At 38.5% G+C, this 17,702-nt stretch overlaps 1 protein-coding gene across 1 annotated transcript; it reads right to left on the reverse strand.

Moving 5' to 3' along the window:
* Positions 1 to 189: 189 nt before the first annotated feature.
* LOC121950739 (tyrosine-protein kinase CSK-like) lies at positions 190 to 17,652 on the reverse strand. Its single transcript, XM_042496837.1, has 13 exons — positions 17,167 to 17,652; positions 10,336 to 10,431; positions 8,592 to 8,705; positions 8,293 to 8,405; positions 5,909 to 6,128; positions 4,548 to 4,641; positions 4,362 to 4,427; positions 3,855 to 3,954; positions 3,642 to 3,732; positions 3,482 to 3,555; positions 2,163 to 2,358; positions 1,965 to 2,051; positions 190 to 1,306 (listed from the first exon to the last, which is right to left on the reverse strand). The coding sequence occupies exons 2-13, from the start codon at positions 10,348 to 10,350 to the stop codon at positions 1,124 to 1,126; spliced, it is 1,353 nt and encodes a 450-aa protein (XP_042352771.1). The 5' UTR covers positions 10,351 to 10,431; positions 17,167 to 17,652; the 3' UTR covers positions 190 to 1,123.
* Positions 17,653 to 17,702: the final 50 nt, after the last annotated feature.

Consider the following 17,702-nt stretch of genomic DNA (forward strand, 5'->3'; position numbering starts at 1 on the left):
CTAGTTAAGTATAAATATCTCCAAATTGTTCTGGTACCAATTGTAAATACAGTTTTTTCAGTAATATTACAATACACTTTTATATACGAGTTTAAATTACAGTCAACTGTTTTTGCATTTAATAGCAAATACTTGAGCTGAGACAATTGATTAAAAAAGTATGCTATAAAAGTTACTATTGCAAAACAATTTTAAAAATGTCTTATGTTTTTATTGTTGAAAATGGCAGCACAGTAAATCTATTAACATTGTCCTTTTCTTATTACATACAAAATCCTGATCATTTGGTCAAATCCAAAACTTCCCAAAATGAGACATTTATTAAAGTCAAAAGGAATATTCTGTACATGGGAATGATGCCGACATGACTGAGCTGAATGGTGTTATTATATCAGTAGTAAAGATGACATTTGTCCAAACTTGTGATTTCTCTTTTCACTTACAGAGACATCCAAATGCATTTCAAATGATATAGCAATGAAAAAATAAAGCTGCATAATTATAGTTTCTTTAACTTAGTCCTTTTTAACAAAATAATTCAACAATCCAACATGCAATAAGGTGTACCTGAAACTGTAAAAAAAAAAAAAAAAAAATAATACAGCAAGTAACGACTTATCAGTCTGTAGTCCTACTTTTGAAGCGTCTCTTCTCTTTGAATGGAGACCATGGTTTCATACAACTCAGTCAATTTATGTTACGGTCTACATGTTCGTAAAATGTAATGATGCCACCAATAATACCAAGATATCAAAATAATGGATGTAAATTATAAATTTTTTAAAATAGGTCAAGGCACTGTGGCTCTGAGGCAGCACTGTGTTCTAAAGAAAGACTCATCGATATGACAGTTAATCATTCACTCTTGATAACCGAGCGCAGAAAGAACGACTGAGCCAGTAAAAAGAGTTACTGAAGTTTCACCAACCTGAGGTGAGGGATCGAATAAACGTTGACAGTTTTAATTAGCGGTTCCAGGACAATGTGAGAAAGCAAACTTTGTTGTGAACTTTGTAAAATCAAACAACCCTCTGAAATCTTTTTTTTTTTTCCTTCTAAGTTATGGTCCAAGTGGTCAAAATGAAGGAAGAGAAAAGTCACTGTCTCTGTTATGTCACATGTCTCAGTGTTTTTTCATCCCTTGGCTGATATGTTGTAGCCACTCCTTCAACATTTGAAAGCTTGGTCGAGCAGCAGGATCCAGGTTCCAGCACTGTTTCATGATGTTGTACACCACTTCAGGACAGCCATCAGGACAGTCCATTTTGTATCCCTTCTCCACCCGAGGCACAACGTCTTTTAATGGCTACAGATTGAAAAAAGTTGTTGGTAAAAAGTATTGAGAGGAAACACAATTTATTTTTGAAAAACTAATGTTACTCTGCATAATGCAAAGGATGACTTTAGACAAGTGATGAGACTGATCAAAAATGTGGTCAGTACATTGGAGACAACAGTACATACAATGCTTCTTCTTAATCCAGTTTTGAAATTTTTCAATTTTCGAAAGACAAATGTTTTTATAGTCTCTAATTCAACCTGTTTCTTAATTTCAGGTATGTACATTACCTCAAAACAAACTTTATAGATATTTTAAATCGTTTAAAACTCAAAATACCACACCAAATCTGTACCCTTTAGCATGATCTATTAAAAATGCACACGCATTAATGTGATAGGAAAGACTAGCCTCAGAGTCTTTACTGTAAAAGCATTGCTGTTTAATCTCCCTCTTAAATCAAAGCCCTAACTGCTTCTCAATATTTTCTGAATGCCTCTCTTGGGACTCTTGTGAAACTCGGGGGTTTCTGTGCACTAAATTGTGATTTTTCTGCATCAGTAGATGTCTTTAATTCTGTCAAAGTAAAAGCCCTCTGCTCTGCATGTTTTTATTGCGGGGGCACAAATTTACATGTCCTGAAATCTACACCTATGTGTCTTTCCAGAAAGATAGTAATACTTACAATTCTCGGGTAAGGCACTCGGCCAAAAGAGTAAATCTCCCAAAGCAAAATACCGTAGCTCCAGACGTCAGATTTGGTGGAAAAATTCTATTGATTGAGAGAAAATGATACATGTAAGAGTTTACTTCAATCAGTGGGAGTTACACATGGCAAAGCACTCTCCTCGACATGCTACAGTCCTTGTAAACAGCAGTGTACCTTTTCTCTGAGGGCCTCTGGGGCTGTCCACTTCACAGGCAGCTTAGCAGTGTCCTGAGTGGAAGATGCCTCCTTGGTCAGTCCAAAGTCACTGACTTTGGCTATGTTGTCTTCTGACACAAGAACATTGCGGGCTGCTAAGTCTCGGTGCACAAAGTTATTGGCTTCCAGGTACGCCATGGCTTCACAGACATCTCTGTAAAAGTCAGAGAAAAGAAAGTTCAAAACCTGAAGAATATTCACCTTTAAACTCTCAATCCTGAGATCAGAAACTTGCAGAACAAAGTTTCTGATGATGCCATAAAACATGTACAGTGTTAAAGTGCACACTGAAGAGGTGTCATGCAAATAGGATTTAGTTAAAATTCTGTTTCTTTACCTGTTATACCTGACAAACAGGCAGAATGCATCTACAACTTCATGAAATTTCTGCAAAGCTGTTTTTTTTTTTTTTTTTTTTGCATTTTCTCGTCTTGTAATGGTGCATTGCTTTATTTTATCCATCAAACCAAGAGACGTCATACAGCTGTACTTAGGATAATCTTGTAGTTTGATATGCAGGCAGGAACCTTCTGACTGCTCCCACCTCACAATTAAAGAATAAAAGAGACCAAGCGTTTCGTGTCACGACTCCTCTGCTGTAAAACGACCTGCTTGAGGAACTCTGACCTGCTCCATCAGTATCTGCTTTTAAATCACTTTTGATCACTTTATCAAAATGCTTTCCTATAATTTCTTCTTTACTTTTTTCGGTTTATTTTTATTCTGAGCTAGTGAGTTAAAATGCATCTTACTCTTGAAATCGCTCTTAATTATTGCACTGTTCCATTTTAACTTCAATTCATCTATTGTTTTCATTGCTTTTATTTACAGTTTTTAATCATCCATCACTCTTACAAGTTTATTCCTTTTTTTTATGCTTGCCTGGTTAGTCAAACATTAACTGTGTGTTTTATTGTTGTGTTTTTATGTGTGAAGCACTTTGCAACACTGGTTTTGTTAAGTGCAAATACACATAATTATAATAATTATTTTTATTATTATTATTATTATTGAACCAAAAGTAGCAACTGATGTTTCCACTTAGTTTTCTAAAAATGTTAAATGTACAAGCTGAATTAATCATATTGGTACAATCAATAAATATTTTAAGATCTGAAAATATTAAAGAAAATAATAATGGACAAAGTATCAGCTAGCTGCATGCAGTTCAGGCAGCAGCTCATCAAAACATCGCTCCACAGCGTCACTAGGGATCAAAACTTCCTCGGTCTACCTTGGATGAAGTATTATTTAGATATAACTGCAGAAATACGCACAGTGCAAAATTAAGGAGAGCATCTCCACCGAGTACCGTCCGACCTCTGGACCGTAAGTAGTCGACCAAACAGCCCTGAAAACAAAGAAACAAACATGAGACATCGCTACAACATTTCTCTGGATGTTGTCAAACTATGAGACAGACAGGCTGCCACCTACCTTGGCCATGTACTCAGTAACTATAAACAGACTCCCGTTCTCCTCTACAATCACTCCAAGCAGCTGCACCAGGTTATCGTGCCGTAGTTGCCTGAGGATAAAGAGGAGCGTTCAGGCATTCATATTATGTTGTCTATATGTTTCTTGTGTATTCATGTTTCTTAAAACAAACAAAAAATATCCAAAACACTTAAACTATGTTAATATCCTCACGTCATGACAGAAGCCTCTGCAATAAAGGCCTGCGCTGTAGCATCATTTTTTATGCATTTCACAGCTACTTTGGTCCCTCGGTAGTCTCCCACCATAACATCTGGAATGATCATAAACAATAAAAATGAACAATGATTTAAATAACAAACAACAAAACAATTCACTTAAAACATAAAGATCACGAGGGAATATGTTTTTTTGATAGAAGTTGTTGACCTGAAATTTAATGTTGAAATTTAAAGTTTGCATGGTTAAGGTTTTATTTTTTCAAAACCGCTGTAAAAGACTTTAAAAAAAACCCTCTATAGTCAAAAAGGTTAGTTCATGCTAAACTTTCATCCATACTTGTTTACACAATGTGCTATAGTAAAACCAGCCATGCTCCATCTTTTCTCCCCGTTAACATGTTGCATATCTCATCTCAGCCACATGTAAACAATAAAATCAAAATAGATTACTTGTAGATTATATGTACTATGTACTATGTGGATATTTAAAGCTACTTGCCTCCAAACTCTCCTTTTCCAATCACCTGCTGCAGTTTGAGGTCTTTTCTGTTCATCGACCAGCCACCTGTTGACGGTTTAAGGAGGAAACAACATGCAGCTGAAACCTAACACTCTTCTCATAAACAAAACAGTCTACAATGGTGCAGTTGAGTAAATTGTAAAGGACTGACAAACTGAGACTCACTCCTGGAAAACTCATCCTGAGCGGCCACCGTCCCCTCCTCCAGCTTTGGCTTTATTAGTCTGGTGCATAGGCCGTCTGCATCTTTGGTGTAGTGCTGCAAACAAAACAAGAAAATACAAATATTAAACCAAAAAAATAAATGAAAATAAAGTGGAAACACCAGCACTGAACCCCAAAGGTTGCTCATTGAATATGGCCTTAAAAAAATCAAAGAACAATTTTACTAGAAAACCAAAAACACCAGGTCCACCTTCAGTACATCATTGATCAAATGATTTGTCAGGTATTCTCCAACCGAACAGGTTTGTTCTGAAGGAAAAACATATATTTTCTGATTGTATATAAGAAACAGATTGCTTTTTCAAACAAGTCCGTACCTATATGAATCAGAAGACTTACTCTTTGTCATATACCTCTTAAAGGATCTCACTTTTATTTAATTCATGCGCTTTTCTTGCGATTTTCTCCTGTTTTGTCAGTGTGCACATTTTAACTGTTTGTCCTTGATTCCGATTCAGGTAACATTATTGCCTGTCGTTACAGAAAATCATCTCAGACGTGACTCGACATACGACATTCAGCACAAAACAAACTCACACAATAAACATACAGCATGTGTTCCTAAAACACACACCTAATACAAATCATTTAGACAGAATAAAAATTACAATATACTACTGTGTGCAAAGTGTACATGTAGATGTGCAGATCATTACTATTTATTTGAGATGCTTATGGCAGTGGGAATGAGGGAGTTTTAATATTTTATTATATATATTTTATGTTTCATTATGAATGCCAGCACAAATTTTGTGTTGACATTATTTCATGGGATATTAAGGCATATATATGAGCCACCTTTCTGAACACCAAAAGAGTTTTATATAAATGCATACTGTATGACAGAAAAGACCACAGTTCAGAAGCAATAAAACTCAGCGAGCAGTGCTTCAGAATGACCAACAGAGGGCTCTACAACCAAATCAGCAAAGGATATAATGGGCAACTAAAAAGGTTTTCCCTTAAATAGGTCACACTAAAATTACCCATGCTCCTTTCTTTTACTCTGCCGAATAAATAATACACTCAAAATAAGTCAGCTATACAGGGGAAGGACTCATATTGAGGGTAAAAGTTTTGATGTCTTTTTGAGGTTGGGACTCTGCACCTCGGCACACTGTTCACGCTTCCTCTTTGACACTTCCTGTTCATTATTTGTTCCAGGAACTGTATGTGGTCTAGCACAGAGATGCAGGGGCTCTCAAACAGGAAAATACAAGACAGATACAGTAAACCAAAGCTCTATATAGAGCATTTACATTGTTTTATTTATATACGAGAACCTAATTCTAATGTCTCACCTCAACCAGCTGCATGAGGTTTTCAAAGTACCCCTCTTCATCGATCGTGAGCTTGCCGTTGTGGTAGATGATGCGGTAGTGCTCCACCTTGCCATCACAGCTCACACACAGGGTGTAGTCACCGGGGAAGTTGGTGCTCTCTCGCACCAAGAACAGGCCAGTCTCCGGAGGGTTGAGCAACCGCTCTGCCTGTTCCCGCGTTATCTTCCCGTGAAACCATCTGAAAACAGAAGAAACAGAGGTTGACATCAATGCACACAAAAAAAGAGATTTACAACTCTGTCACCAACACTAACTGTGTAACACTTAAAAATGTAGCACAACAATCCTAAAAATTATGTAAATGTATACATTTTAGAAACCAGCTTTTAGTTTATTAGGCACACAAATGTAAAACGAATGCGGTCTAATACAACAGGTCTGCAATAAATCCTCCCTTCATGAAGCTCATCATGCTTTTTGTTTAAACAGTTTTAAAGCGGTGTGAGTTCAGTTTTATGGTCATTTTGGCTGCTACACTTACAGTGCTGTTGAATTTGACCGCTTCATACTAATACTGAGAGGTGTTTCTAATATTTTGGTCACCCTATTTTTTTCTTATTTTTTTAGATTAAATATTAGAAGCGCCACTCTGTAAGTTACTCAAGTGCAATACCGAATCAACAGCAATAGAAACTACAAACTACTAAATAAGCATTGAGTTTTAATTATTTTTACAAAGTATATCTTTTGTTGTCATATGTCATTGGAAGGGATGTCTCAAACTGTTTTAAGAGCTATAAATCAGACGAACGTCAGTGTGTAAAAGCAGTGAACTGCAGGGATCCATTCTGGGCCTGTTCTGCTGATTATCTTCCATTAGTCTTTGAGAGATGTTCATCTTTCCTTGTTTTAACACACTTCATTATTTTATTATTAACCTTAATTTGGCCCTAAATGCAAATTAAACAGCTGTTGTTCTGGAGATATCAGAGGTATAGATTACAGTCATTTGCATATCCACTGTGACAAGTTCTATTACTGAGAGGGTCACAGAGTGTACGGTAAATGCATTTGCATCTGGCTCCATGAGAAAGTTACATTTAAATATCACACAGCTTATTTTTTATTCCCTCTGAGTTGGAATAAGAAGACTGTTGAAGCAGTTTTCTATATTACAGGAATTTAATATTTCATACATAATGCCGCCTCCACTCAGAGGTCCCTGCATCTCCTTTACCATTCTACTCACTCATTCATGACTGGAGATATTTACAATAATGAGAACTACATTTTTAAATGTGATGAGATCAGTGCAAAGGGGGAGAACCAGAGAGGCGCAAGTGATGTTTGACCAATTTTGCAGGACAGCCATAACAAAAAAGGTGACTCTACTTTAATCTTTAACAACAAAACTTTGTAAACATGTGGAGAACAATTTGCTTGATGATCAACATTTTGACATTTATCTAAAAGATATTTTCAAATGCACTTTTTCCCTTTTCTGTCCCAAATTGTTCAGTGTTTTTTAATGGTCATTTTTGGTGTTGGATTAACACAATTATGAATACGACTAAGGTTTAGAATTCACAAGTACCCTTTTGGTGAGAGGAATCAAGTTTATTTCAAGTTTATTCCAATATATATCACTTTAAAAAGCAAAACTGGTTTTGCACCAAAGTTCTTAACAAGAGAATGGATGCTCAGCCACACTGTTCCCCATGTAACTAAGACACAATTTGTCTAAAAACATACAAACACAAATGGTGAGTAAATTCAGCTGACAGTGGCTCAAGCATGGCCATTTTGTCTTCCTAATGGTGATATTTTGTCATATTGTGTTTCATATTAACTTTCTTTGCGTGTTTTTTGTTTTTGTTTTGTTTTGTTTTGTTTTGTTTTTTATCAGTGGTTAATGTAGGTTTGCTTATCTTCATGAAGTCACTCAGACACAATTTTGTGATCAAGGGCTCTAAAAATAAACCATTCATACTCATACATGCACACTGACAGCCGTCATGTGGATAAAAGGGAGATTTTTGAGATTTCTTCAGTCTGAGATAGAGAGGAAACAACAGGAAACTATGCAGAGTTCAAGCAACGCTGTGCTGGAAACAGACACGAGTGCACTGCAATTACAACACAGCCCGACCCAACTGTGGTCTCCATTCACATAACTACAGCGTCACTGCCACGACAAATAGCCCATCCGCCTTCAGGAACCACACTGCCATAGAAAGAGGGCAAAGTCAAGCTATTTTAGCTGTCGCTGCAGACGCCACACAAAGCTGGTGTGGCAACTTTTGAGATACAGACAACAGATACTACAACCTTATCCTGTTTGCTTCAAAGATGACACATTGCATCAGGCATCAAATAAGACACAATAATGTGTGTGTACTCACGGCATTAAACTCAGCTTGCCTCCTTGTCTCACACCCTCTCTCTTCTGAACATAGTTGGCTGGAATTGTTCCCTCGCGTCCTGCAGAATTTTTAGCTTTGTACCAATTTGGATCCTGAGACAAAAAATGTCAGAACAAGTAAAAATGAATAATGTGGAGTAGACAAAGGGACTATAAAGTCATTCTGTTTGTTTTTTCACATCCACGCACATGAATGACTATCAGAATCACAGATTGCATGAAAACTCAAGCACAAAACTCCACATTTACAGGAATATAAATAAGGCCGTTACACATTACCTTTGTGACGATAATAATAGTCAACACATCTCCTTTGTTGAAGGGCAGGTCCTGCTCTGATGTGCCTTTGAAGTTGTACCTGGCCACACACTCTGTGCCCTGCGGCCACGGAGTCTATGGGAACATAGGCAAATCACTAATTAGCAAACAAATGTCTCATAAATTACTCATCAGACATGTCTTGCTGTGTATCTGAGTTCTGACATGCACCACTGTTGGTACTCTGGAGGCCTGTCTCAGGGCCACCCCTACGGGGTTAAATAGGGGCACACTCTCCAGGGGCCAGCAAATATCATGTCCACCCTATATATAAGCAATGATAAACCACCTTTATTTTGAACCAAAATATTACTTTTCTAAACTGCCACTTTTTTAAAAATTAAAATAACATTTTATTTACTGTTGCTTTAATGTAAAAAAAAAAAAGTATGGTAGGCAGCCACATGACCTCTGAAATTAACTGATCTAAAGTTTTGGGGAGGGCCCATCATGTATATAGAGAAAATGGACACAACGTTGAGGGGCCTCGTTCATTCCTGTGAAAGTTCCTTTGTGGTGCATGAAGCCGAAAAACTTCAACCTCCTAAGTGTAGATTTGCATGGATCTTCCCAGGCCCCCCAGGAACACCCTTTAGTCTTGCTTCCAATATTTCCCAGTGCTTATATGTGGTATTGCAAAAAAGAAAACCCCCACAGCCCAAAAAACACACCTTAAACAGCAAACAAGGTCAATTATGAGTATTTCTGTTAACTGAGTTTCACACATATTCATTTACTTGTGGCAGCCCACCATAATTAAAACATCTACCACCACAAAGAAATTTTTTTCTTTTTTCAAGCTGTACCACACCCCTGGAGCTCATAGTGTACTCTAGGCACAGACGGAGCAGCAGAATGTCAGGCGCATTCAAAATGAAACTTTTGCAAAATTTTGCATTCACTCAAAGTAGCTGCTCTTTTCATCCATCGATCTGCTCTGATCAACTCTGAACAGATTGACGGATAAGTATCCACTATACGTGTCACACACTGCTGCTGAGGAAAGAAAGAGCTCATGGAGAGCTCCGCCTGCGCTGCATTCACAGACCCACAAAAAAACTCTGAATTTAGAGAGGGAACAAGATTGTTGCAAAGGGACACACACACATTTTTTATGGGAAAACAGTGATTATGCATTTTTCATCTATACAGGTTCAATATTTGTTTAACTTTCCTGAAACCAAGAAAAACTTTTTTTTAAAACCATGAAATCATCACAATGTAAAGTCATTGAGCTGAGCAGAAACCTACGGGCAGGGCCAGCGGGGGGAATACTTCTGCCCATATTCAGTGGGCCATATACCGTAAAAGTAAACCCAGAGGCGAGAAACTGTTTTGGCATATGAGCAATTACATTAGACTAAATTGGCGCCATCTTGGCATCTGGTATCTAGTTGTTATTATAGATCTCTGCATGAAGCAGCAAAAGTTCGACTTCTGGGTATAAAGTTACCTCGATTTTCCACATTGTTGAGCACGTTGAGCAATACACAAAAGATTTCACCAGCCAAGCTGGCTACATCCTATTTAGCCCCCAAATGGGGTACAGATATCTCTTTTTTATAATTTAAGTCTATGGGAAAAAGTCTTTTTGGCCACATGGCGTTATCTAATGGTATGACTCCATAGTTTGACCACTATGTCAAATGTGCTTCAAAGCTTGCCGCTGTGTCCACGGGGCTTAGGGCCAATAACTGGATCTTACCTGGACCTCTGTCATGGTGAGGTGGTTCAGTCCTCTCAAAAGTGACGTGTTCTAGCTACTACCATTAGAGCTGGTAAACACACACTCCTACAGTACCTAAGAAAAGAAACAGAATTTAGTCAGAGAAATGCCCCTGCTTCAAAGATATTCAGGAAGACAGTGCATTTGTGACTTCTTCTCTGCAGGGGTGCATGTTAATTCACAGGAAACTCTTCAGCTACTATTAAAATGCACCAGAGTAGCATCGGATCAGGCAGTGTCGGTAAAAATAACTCACTGATGCAGAAAGCAGAACTAACAAGTCTTCTTTTTTTAAATCACACTTTCACAACTGAGGCAGAATGTTTCCATGACGCAGGATAACAGTATGTACATAAAGACCAGGCCTCAGAGTGTGAAGGATATTAACTCAGAAATATACTAAATGTTTACTTTGGAATAATATTCTAGCTGATGAATGAAAGGCAGAAAACTTGATCTACTTTGTATACTATATGGTAGCATGGTTCATTTTGACCAAAAATGGACACACACTGGTTCAAGCATAAATGACTGGGCCTGGTAGGAATCAAGATAGCTCTCTTCAACGCTGGAATGCAAACTTGTGGTGAGATCTGACCAGGCCCGAGGGACTCATCCAGCCCAGTGTTTCTTTACGTCAATAAAGCAGCCACTGCAACTCTAACCTTAGGCCTGAGTCACCCTGGGGCAGCGTTTCCATGATACATGCACAACAAATCAGAGCAGAGGCGTTATAACAAAATGATGACCTATGGATTAAGTCATGCTCAACATCCCCACTCTCAATCCTCCCCCCAAAATCCCACTTCCTCTCTTCCTGTATCAGTTCCCAGCATGTAGACGTGGTGAGACTTAATGGTCAGAGCTCAGGGAAAATCCTGGCTCTGATAGATCTGACACTTCACATGAGGTCACATCCTCCAACATATCCACTACTATGCAAGCCTACTTCCTGTAAGAGAGCCCAGATTTAGAAAACTACAATATTAGGGTGGGGTTAACATGAACATGCTGATATCACTTTCCCAGCTCTTCCTTTTAAAACCATGTTTCTTCCACTGAAAACATGATCTGGCATATCTTATATTTCACACATTTGAATGAATAAGCCTCACAAACATCAAATGTGAGACTATAAACTCTGAGTGTCCCACAGTGGACTGTCATCACTTCGTATGATGAGGATGTGGCTGATGTCGTCCCCTATGGAGTCCTGCAGCTGTCCATCTGGACTCATTTCCCACGCCCATCAACCCAGCAAGGACACCCCCATTTTGCATCTGCTCATCCCAGCCCATCTTGTCTATGTTACACTCTGACATTTCACACTGTGCAGAAGGTCGTAACAGGAAAAGAACAGTAAAGGTCCACGGCCATGCAGTCCTACTATTCATTATGAAGGAAAAGAAACCATCTCAGATTTAAAATACCTATAAGTCATGACCAGTTCTGACCAAAAGTGATCTTCCTATCTAAAATTGTTATATTTGAATAGTTTTTAACCCTTTAACACTTGGATCACTATCAGTTTTTAAAGTATTTAAACCTCTGAAACTTGAGAAAATCGGTTTGATTTCTCTTCAAAGTGCATGGGAAAAAACACAATGAGCAACTTGGCAAGAACTGTACCTAAAACTGCAAAATATATACACATGTATATATATGTTCTGACATATTGTTACTAATAATAATCATCAATGGTAAAATACTGTATATGATAATGTAACAACAACAGAGCCCATTTTATCTGAATAATGAGGAGTTTTGTGCTTTAATTCAGTTTTTTTTTCATTGTAACACTTCTTCCACCTTTGATAAAAGTGTGGAGATTACTGAAACAAAAACCATGAATGTCTGCAACAAATTGCATGGTAATCCATCCAACAGAAGACATTTCACTCTGACTCACAAACGTCCATCTACTCGTAGTGATAAAGGTGGGGACTGTTAATGTATACAATACGCCGTGCCATTCCATCCAATATTGGTTGAGATTTTTTTTAGGTTGGACCAATGTGGTGCACCGACTGAGAATGCCATTCCTAGAGTCATGCCACTAGCGTGGCGAAAAACTCATCTAATGTGGGTCAGAAATCAACTCCTCTGACTGTAATCTCAGTATGCATTATAACCTGAAGCAGGAAATCATTCTTATGACGCTCCAACAATTGCAACAGAATCTGTCCGGGCAGAGTCCTTGGCGAAGGAGCAAAGTGATCTCATCGAGTGAAGAATGGATCAGTGGGGCCAAGGCCGACACACAACAGCACTTTCAAATTCCTCTCTTTTGGGGACAGTGAATGCATCTCAGCAGCAGGCCACTAGCAGCTGACTGGATGGGACAGAACTCAGTCTGTCATGGTGTCACATTGCCATTTCCAGAGAGCTCTACACGGAACCACAGCTTGCTCTTTTCAGGAAGCGAACAAGGCTGTCATTGTGAGTCGGTCAAGTTGCTACTGACCCCTGGGCTTCTACTGACCCCCTGTCTCATTGAGAAGTCCATCATCGTCAGTCTGTCCAGTGAGTAGCTTTGGAAGCGGCAATACTTCAGTCCTGCAGGTCTGAACATATGAAGTTTACTTCACATTTTATTCAGCCAGTACAATCAACTTTTGTCTGCCGCTCTGTTGCTGTCATGTGAATTCTCTTTTAAAAATTGACAAAAATTAACCTCATAAATACTTAACAACAGCGACTGCAATCAGTGAATTACTACATCAGACTGTCTGCTGCAGGAGAAGTGATGCATAACATACAGTAAGCTGCTCAAAGAAACAGGAAACCAACAAACTTAGTGACAGACTGAACGTGAATGGAGTCACGAAGGAGCACAAAGATGACAAAATTTGACAAGCAACTAATAAACAGAGGTGTCATATCTCATCAGATAAGGCTAATGTGGCTATTTTAACATAATTTGTTTTATTCTTTGCATTCACAACAATCCTATTGTCCAAACCAAACCGGTTGATCAACACTTGTCTTGTGCAAATCAGCCGTAGTCTAAACTGTACAAATCAGTGGCAGCCTGAACGCTCAAAGCAAGACAGGACAGGAATGTAGAAATATCTTCTTTGGTCGTGTTTAAATCTGCCCCTCCCTCGTCTATCCGCTGAAGTGAAAACGCTGATCATGCAAGGTGTTGCAAAAGCTGCTGTGACACACTGAAGTGAAGATGGTTGTGGATAGTTAATTTTTAAGTAAAAAACAGCATCATGTGCAGGTCTTTGAAATGTTGTGTTAACGAATAAAGGGGCAGTTTTCAAATAAATATCCTCAGTTGTATAAAGCAAAAAGTATATTTACTCATGTACTGTACTTATGTACAAATTTGAGGTACTTGTACTTAATGTGCTTGTATTTCCATGTTATACTACTTAGCTACTGATAGATATAGGAGAACAACAAAAACCACAGTTAATGCACTTCCCTTGTGCCGTAAATCAAGCCTTCATTTTTCTGGGAAGTTACTCCCAGCGGCTTACAGGACTGCATAGTGACAGACAGGCTGATAGGGATTCAGTTTAAACATAGATGGTGTCATTATTCTATGGCCCTTACACTGTAAAATAAACATTTACCTCGTTAAAATAAGTTCAAGTAAAAAAGTATGAACTACTACTTAAAAGATTTTTTTTGTAAGAGTTCTATTTTGAAAATGCCCAATAAAGAATAAAAATAAAATATAAGCAAGAAAAACAACACCAGAATGTCCACTGAGCATATGCAGTAAACAACATAAGTATTTCATGTCCGAAAAGAGGTGGGAAGAAATGAATACATATCAAATGCTGGCCCCTTTTTTTCAATTTTATCAAAAACATGTAATAAAACTTAAAATTAAATCAGTGGCTTCAATTACTTTTTTCTCATGTCCCCTTACAAAGAAGCAGAGTCTACTTGGCGCCCCTTGTCACATTTAAGATGTATATAAGTGTCCCTCTAAACATCCAATATGGCTTTATTGAAGTAAGGTTGAATTGTTAATTATTAATGAGGCATAAAGTCTAAAATATTAATACAAATGTGTGCATCAGAACGTGTTTTTTTCTTCCTAATTCCCCTTCATTCATCCCGTTTTCTTGTGACCTTTTGAAGGGGCCTGACCCCTAGGCTGGGGACCACTGGATGAAACTACCTAGCAGAATATAAAGCAGTCCAAAGTAGCTCCACATCGATCAGTTCCAAGTGAAATGCTGTGTACACATTGATACTTCAGTATAAACCATATAATAATATAATATTTAATAATATAGTGTCACAAGGGGCATTTATTTATGTAATGAGTATTTTTGCTTTTGATACTTTTAAGTATATTTTGCTGATAGTACTTCTGTGCTGAATTAAAGACTGTATTTGTGCATTAATGAATTGGTTCTTTTACTTAACTATATGATATGAATACTTCTGCCACTGGATATCCTGTAGTAAGAATGTTACACTGAGCATCGTGACCGTGTGCTCATCTGTGCAGCAGGGAATCTGAGTATCTGCCCCTCATCCCGATCCTCCTGTCTCAGGATGCTCTATGACTGCTTTGATGCTGCTGCCCTGTTATCATCACCATTACAGCAGCAGGGTGGCAGGGCCAAGGGCAGAGAGAAGAAAACAATCATTTCTTTCCATATTCCCTGAGCTTTTATCTGGCACAAATATAAACCAACACACTGAGTGGTGGGAAATGTACAAGAAAGAGAAAGGGTGCATGCCAACAGTTCACCCAGCTGGGTCTGACAGCCTGCAGATGTTCTTGAGGAACCTCAGAGGAGGAAATCACCTCTGCCTCTGGGACAACAGCTGGACTCCGGTTGAGCAGCAGTGCTCAGTCAAGCAACTGTCTGCAGGATATAAGACAGGAAGTACGAGTCCAGTGGTAGGCCCTGAAGCACAAGCCGTCATTGTATCACTTTAATGACGGTCAGTTTTGCCTGTGAGGCTCAGTCATGCAAGGCATGAGAGCAAATGACAGTAAAATTGCATCCTGTTTATCATAAACAAATACAAACTCAATGCTGAGAAACAAGACCGTCTTCAGAGGAATAGGAAGAGAGAAATCAATTATTGTCAGTCAAGGGAAAACCCCCTTTAATTTGGCATCCAGGCATTACAGTAAACTTTGCATTTTACACCGATCCAAAGTTCAAACATCCCAATGAATGTGCTGACACTTGTAACACTTTGGGTAATGAAGATTTTACAAAGTAAACACGTCAAAAAATACCATGTAAGGCAAAGCTGCCATGTGTGAGCAGTGGACTGACGCTTCCGTGCTGAGGCCCTATGCACAGCATGCAGTGCAATGCTGCTCTGCTGTTGCAGCCATGCATGACACATTACAGGCTAGCAGAGTATGCTTTGCTGTGGTTTCATGAGCTTCTTTCACCAGCTTCATCTTTTTTCACAGTTTTGTCACACTCTAAAAGACGAATCCTCTATGGAAGGAACTCTACACCAGCACCAGATCGATTTCAGAAGTTTGTTCTCACAGCCAGAGGGGCATCACCCCAAAATCATGAGCTCCTTAGGTCAACTCTCTGGAAAAAAACTGTATCCACTGAACTTTTTTTCCTGTTTGGCACTTGCTTTTGGTGCATTAGTACCTTTTCCAAATTTCTGATGAACTATTTCCTGAGGACAACTAAATGAGAAAAAACAGTAGCTTTACTCAAATCCCTCTGAATATTGCACCTTCCTGCAAGGCCACTTTTACTAAATTAGTAGAAGTTTCAAAACACTGTCAATGATCAGAGGTATTGAAAAAGGTTTAATGCACCAGCTTGAGTCAGCAGATAAAATTATCTCTACAAATTACACTATCTACCATGTTGTGACAGCAACTTGGTGAGCTACAGTTTAGGGGTCGACAGATTATTGGCCTGGCCAATTACCGGGGCCAATACTTGGCATTTTGCAGATTATCTGTATCAGTGTTTTATTTTAATGATCAACTATAACATTCATTAGTTAATTTAAAAAGTGTGCTACTTTGGCTCCACTGCAGCTGTGTCTCTCCCTCTGGTCAGTTTTCACTTACCACTCTGTCTTACCTAATGTCCTGCCCTCATTACTATCTACACTTAAGCGAGATCCAAGTGCATTATGGGGGTATTACAATTAATCAACAGCAGGGAAGGCGGTCCTGATTACACGCAAAGAGCGTCAGCATGGGAGGAGCTTTATCTTTTATAAAACTTCATTTGTTTGGTTCAATTTTCTCTTGACATTATAAAAAAAAAGTTGCTGGAAACTTATATGATGTTGAAAGTTTCAGTTTTGATTTAACATTTGCTAAAGGCATTTAAACAAAGTTGTGTTGTGTAGTTTGTTATTTTCCTAATTCTAAATTTTGACATAAAAATGCTATTTTGTTTTTAAAGAATGAATATCGATTCCAAATATTGGTTATTGGTCTCATTATTTACTAATAATCAATATCCGTATAGGACCTGAAAAAAAGCCATATCTGTCGTCCTCTGGTGCAGATGCTGCACCCCCAAAAGTCAGAGGAAGTGGCAGAAATTTGAAGGATGTTAATAAGGCTGCGTCTGTCATGAAATCACAAATTCCATTATGGTGTTACCGTAAAGCACTCTGAGCTGCACTCATGGCGTAAAAGGAAGTTTAGATAAACGTTTAATTATGATGTACTCAATGCTTTTTTTTTTTTAAATAAATTCAGAGATGTCAGTCTGTGTACATGCAGTGTACAAGTTGACGGGTTAGCTCTATTTTAAAAAGGTATACCCAAACACAACAGCTCCACTGTATCTACAAGGCTACGACTCTATTTCAAAATCAAACTCTTACCTGTTTGCAGGCAAAAAAAGCGAGAAGTTTGGAGGCACTAACAGGTGATTCGGCTACAGCCCGAGGTCTCTTTTCATCTGAGCGACAGCAAGCAAATCCCCATTCACCAAATAAATAACCGACAGCTGATGTCGAAGCGCAAAACGCATCCAGTCCCGATGAGGAAGTGAAATCTGCCTCAGGTGACCTGAAACTTCAGCAGTCCAAAAGTAGCTCAATAAAACCAGACAGCACTGCAGTCGGCGTGTCCCCTGTCAACACAACTTGGAAAAGTCACTTCATATGATGAAAAACAAAACACGGCTTTTTTAAAAAACTTATTACTGCAGTCTCGACACTTCTGCGGGAAAACGTTAAATTAGCAAGGAAACAACGCGATAACTCGGTTGGTTGAACATGCAGCCATGAAATAAACGCGATTCAGACTAGTTTGAGTCTACTTCAAGCTGCCCCACTCCTTTTCCCCGTCAGAAACATTCAAGTTTTTTTTGCCCCACCTTAATTTTGCAGTGCACATGCGCGTTAATGAGAAACTA

Source organism: Plectropomus leopardus, chromosome 11 (assembly GCF_008729295.1).
Source record: "Plectropomus leopardus isolate mb chromosome 11, YSFRI_Pleo_2.0, whole genome shotgun sequence".
In the NCBI taxonomy this organism is placed as follows: Eukaryota; Metazoa; Chordata; class Actinopteri; order Perciformes; family Serranidae; genus Plectropomus; species Plectropomus leopardus.

What these genes read in the sequence shown, in the direction of transcription:
- LOC121950739 (XM_042496837.1), bottom strand. An exon ending in TCAGGATGAGTTTTCCAGGA is followed by an intron (nt 4,428 to 4,547) that starts GTGAGTCTCAGT and finishes AACCGTCAACAG; the next exon opens with GTGGCTGGTCGATGAACAGA. An exon ending in CAGAGGCCCTCAGAGAAAAG is followed by an intron (nt 2,052 to 2,162) that starts GTACACTGCTGT and finishes CTCAATCAATAG; the next exon opens with AATTTTTCCACCAAATCTGA.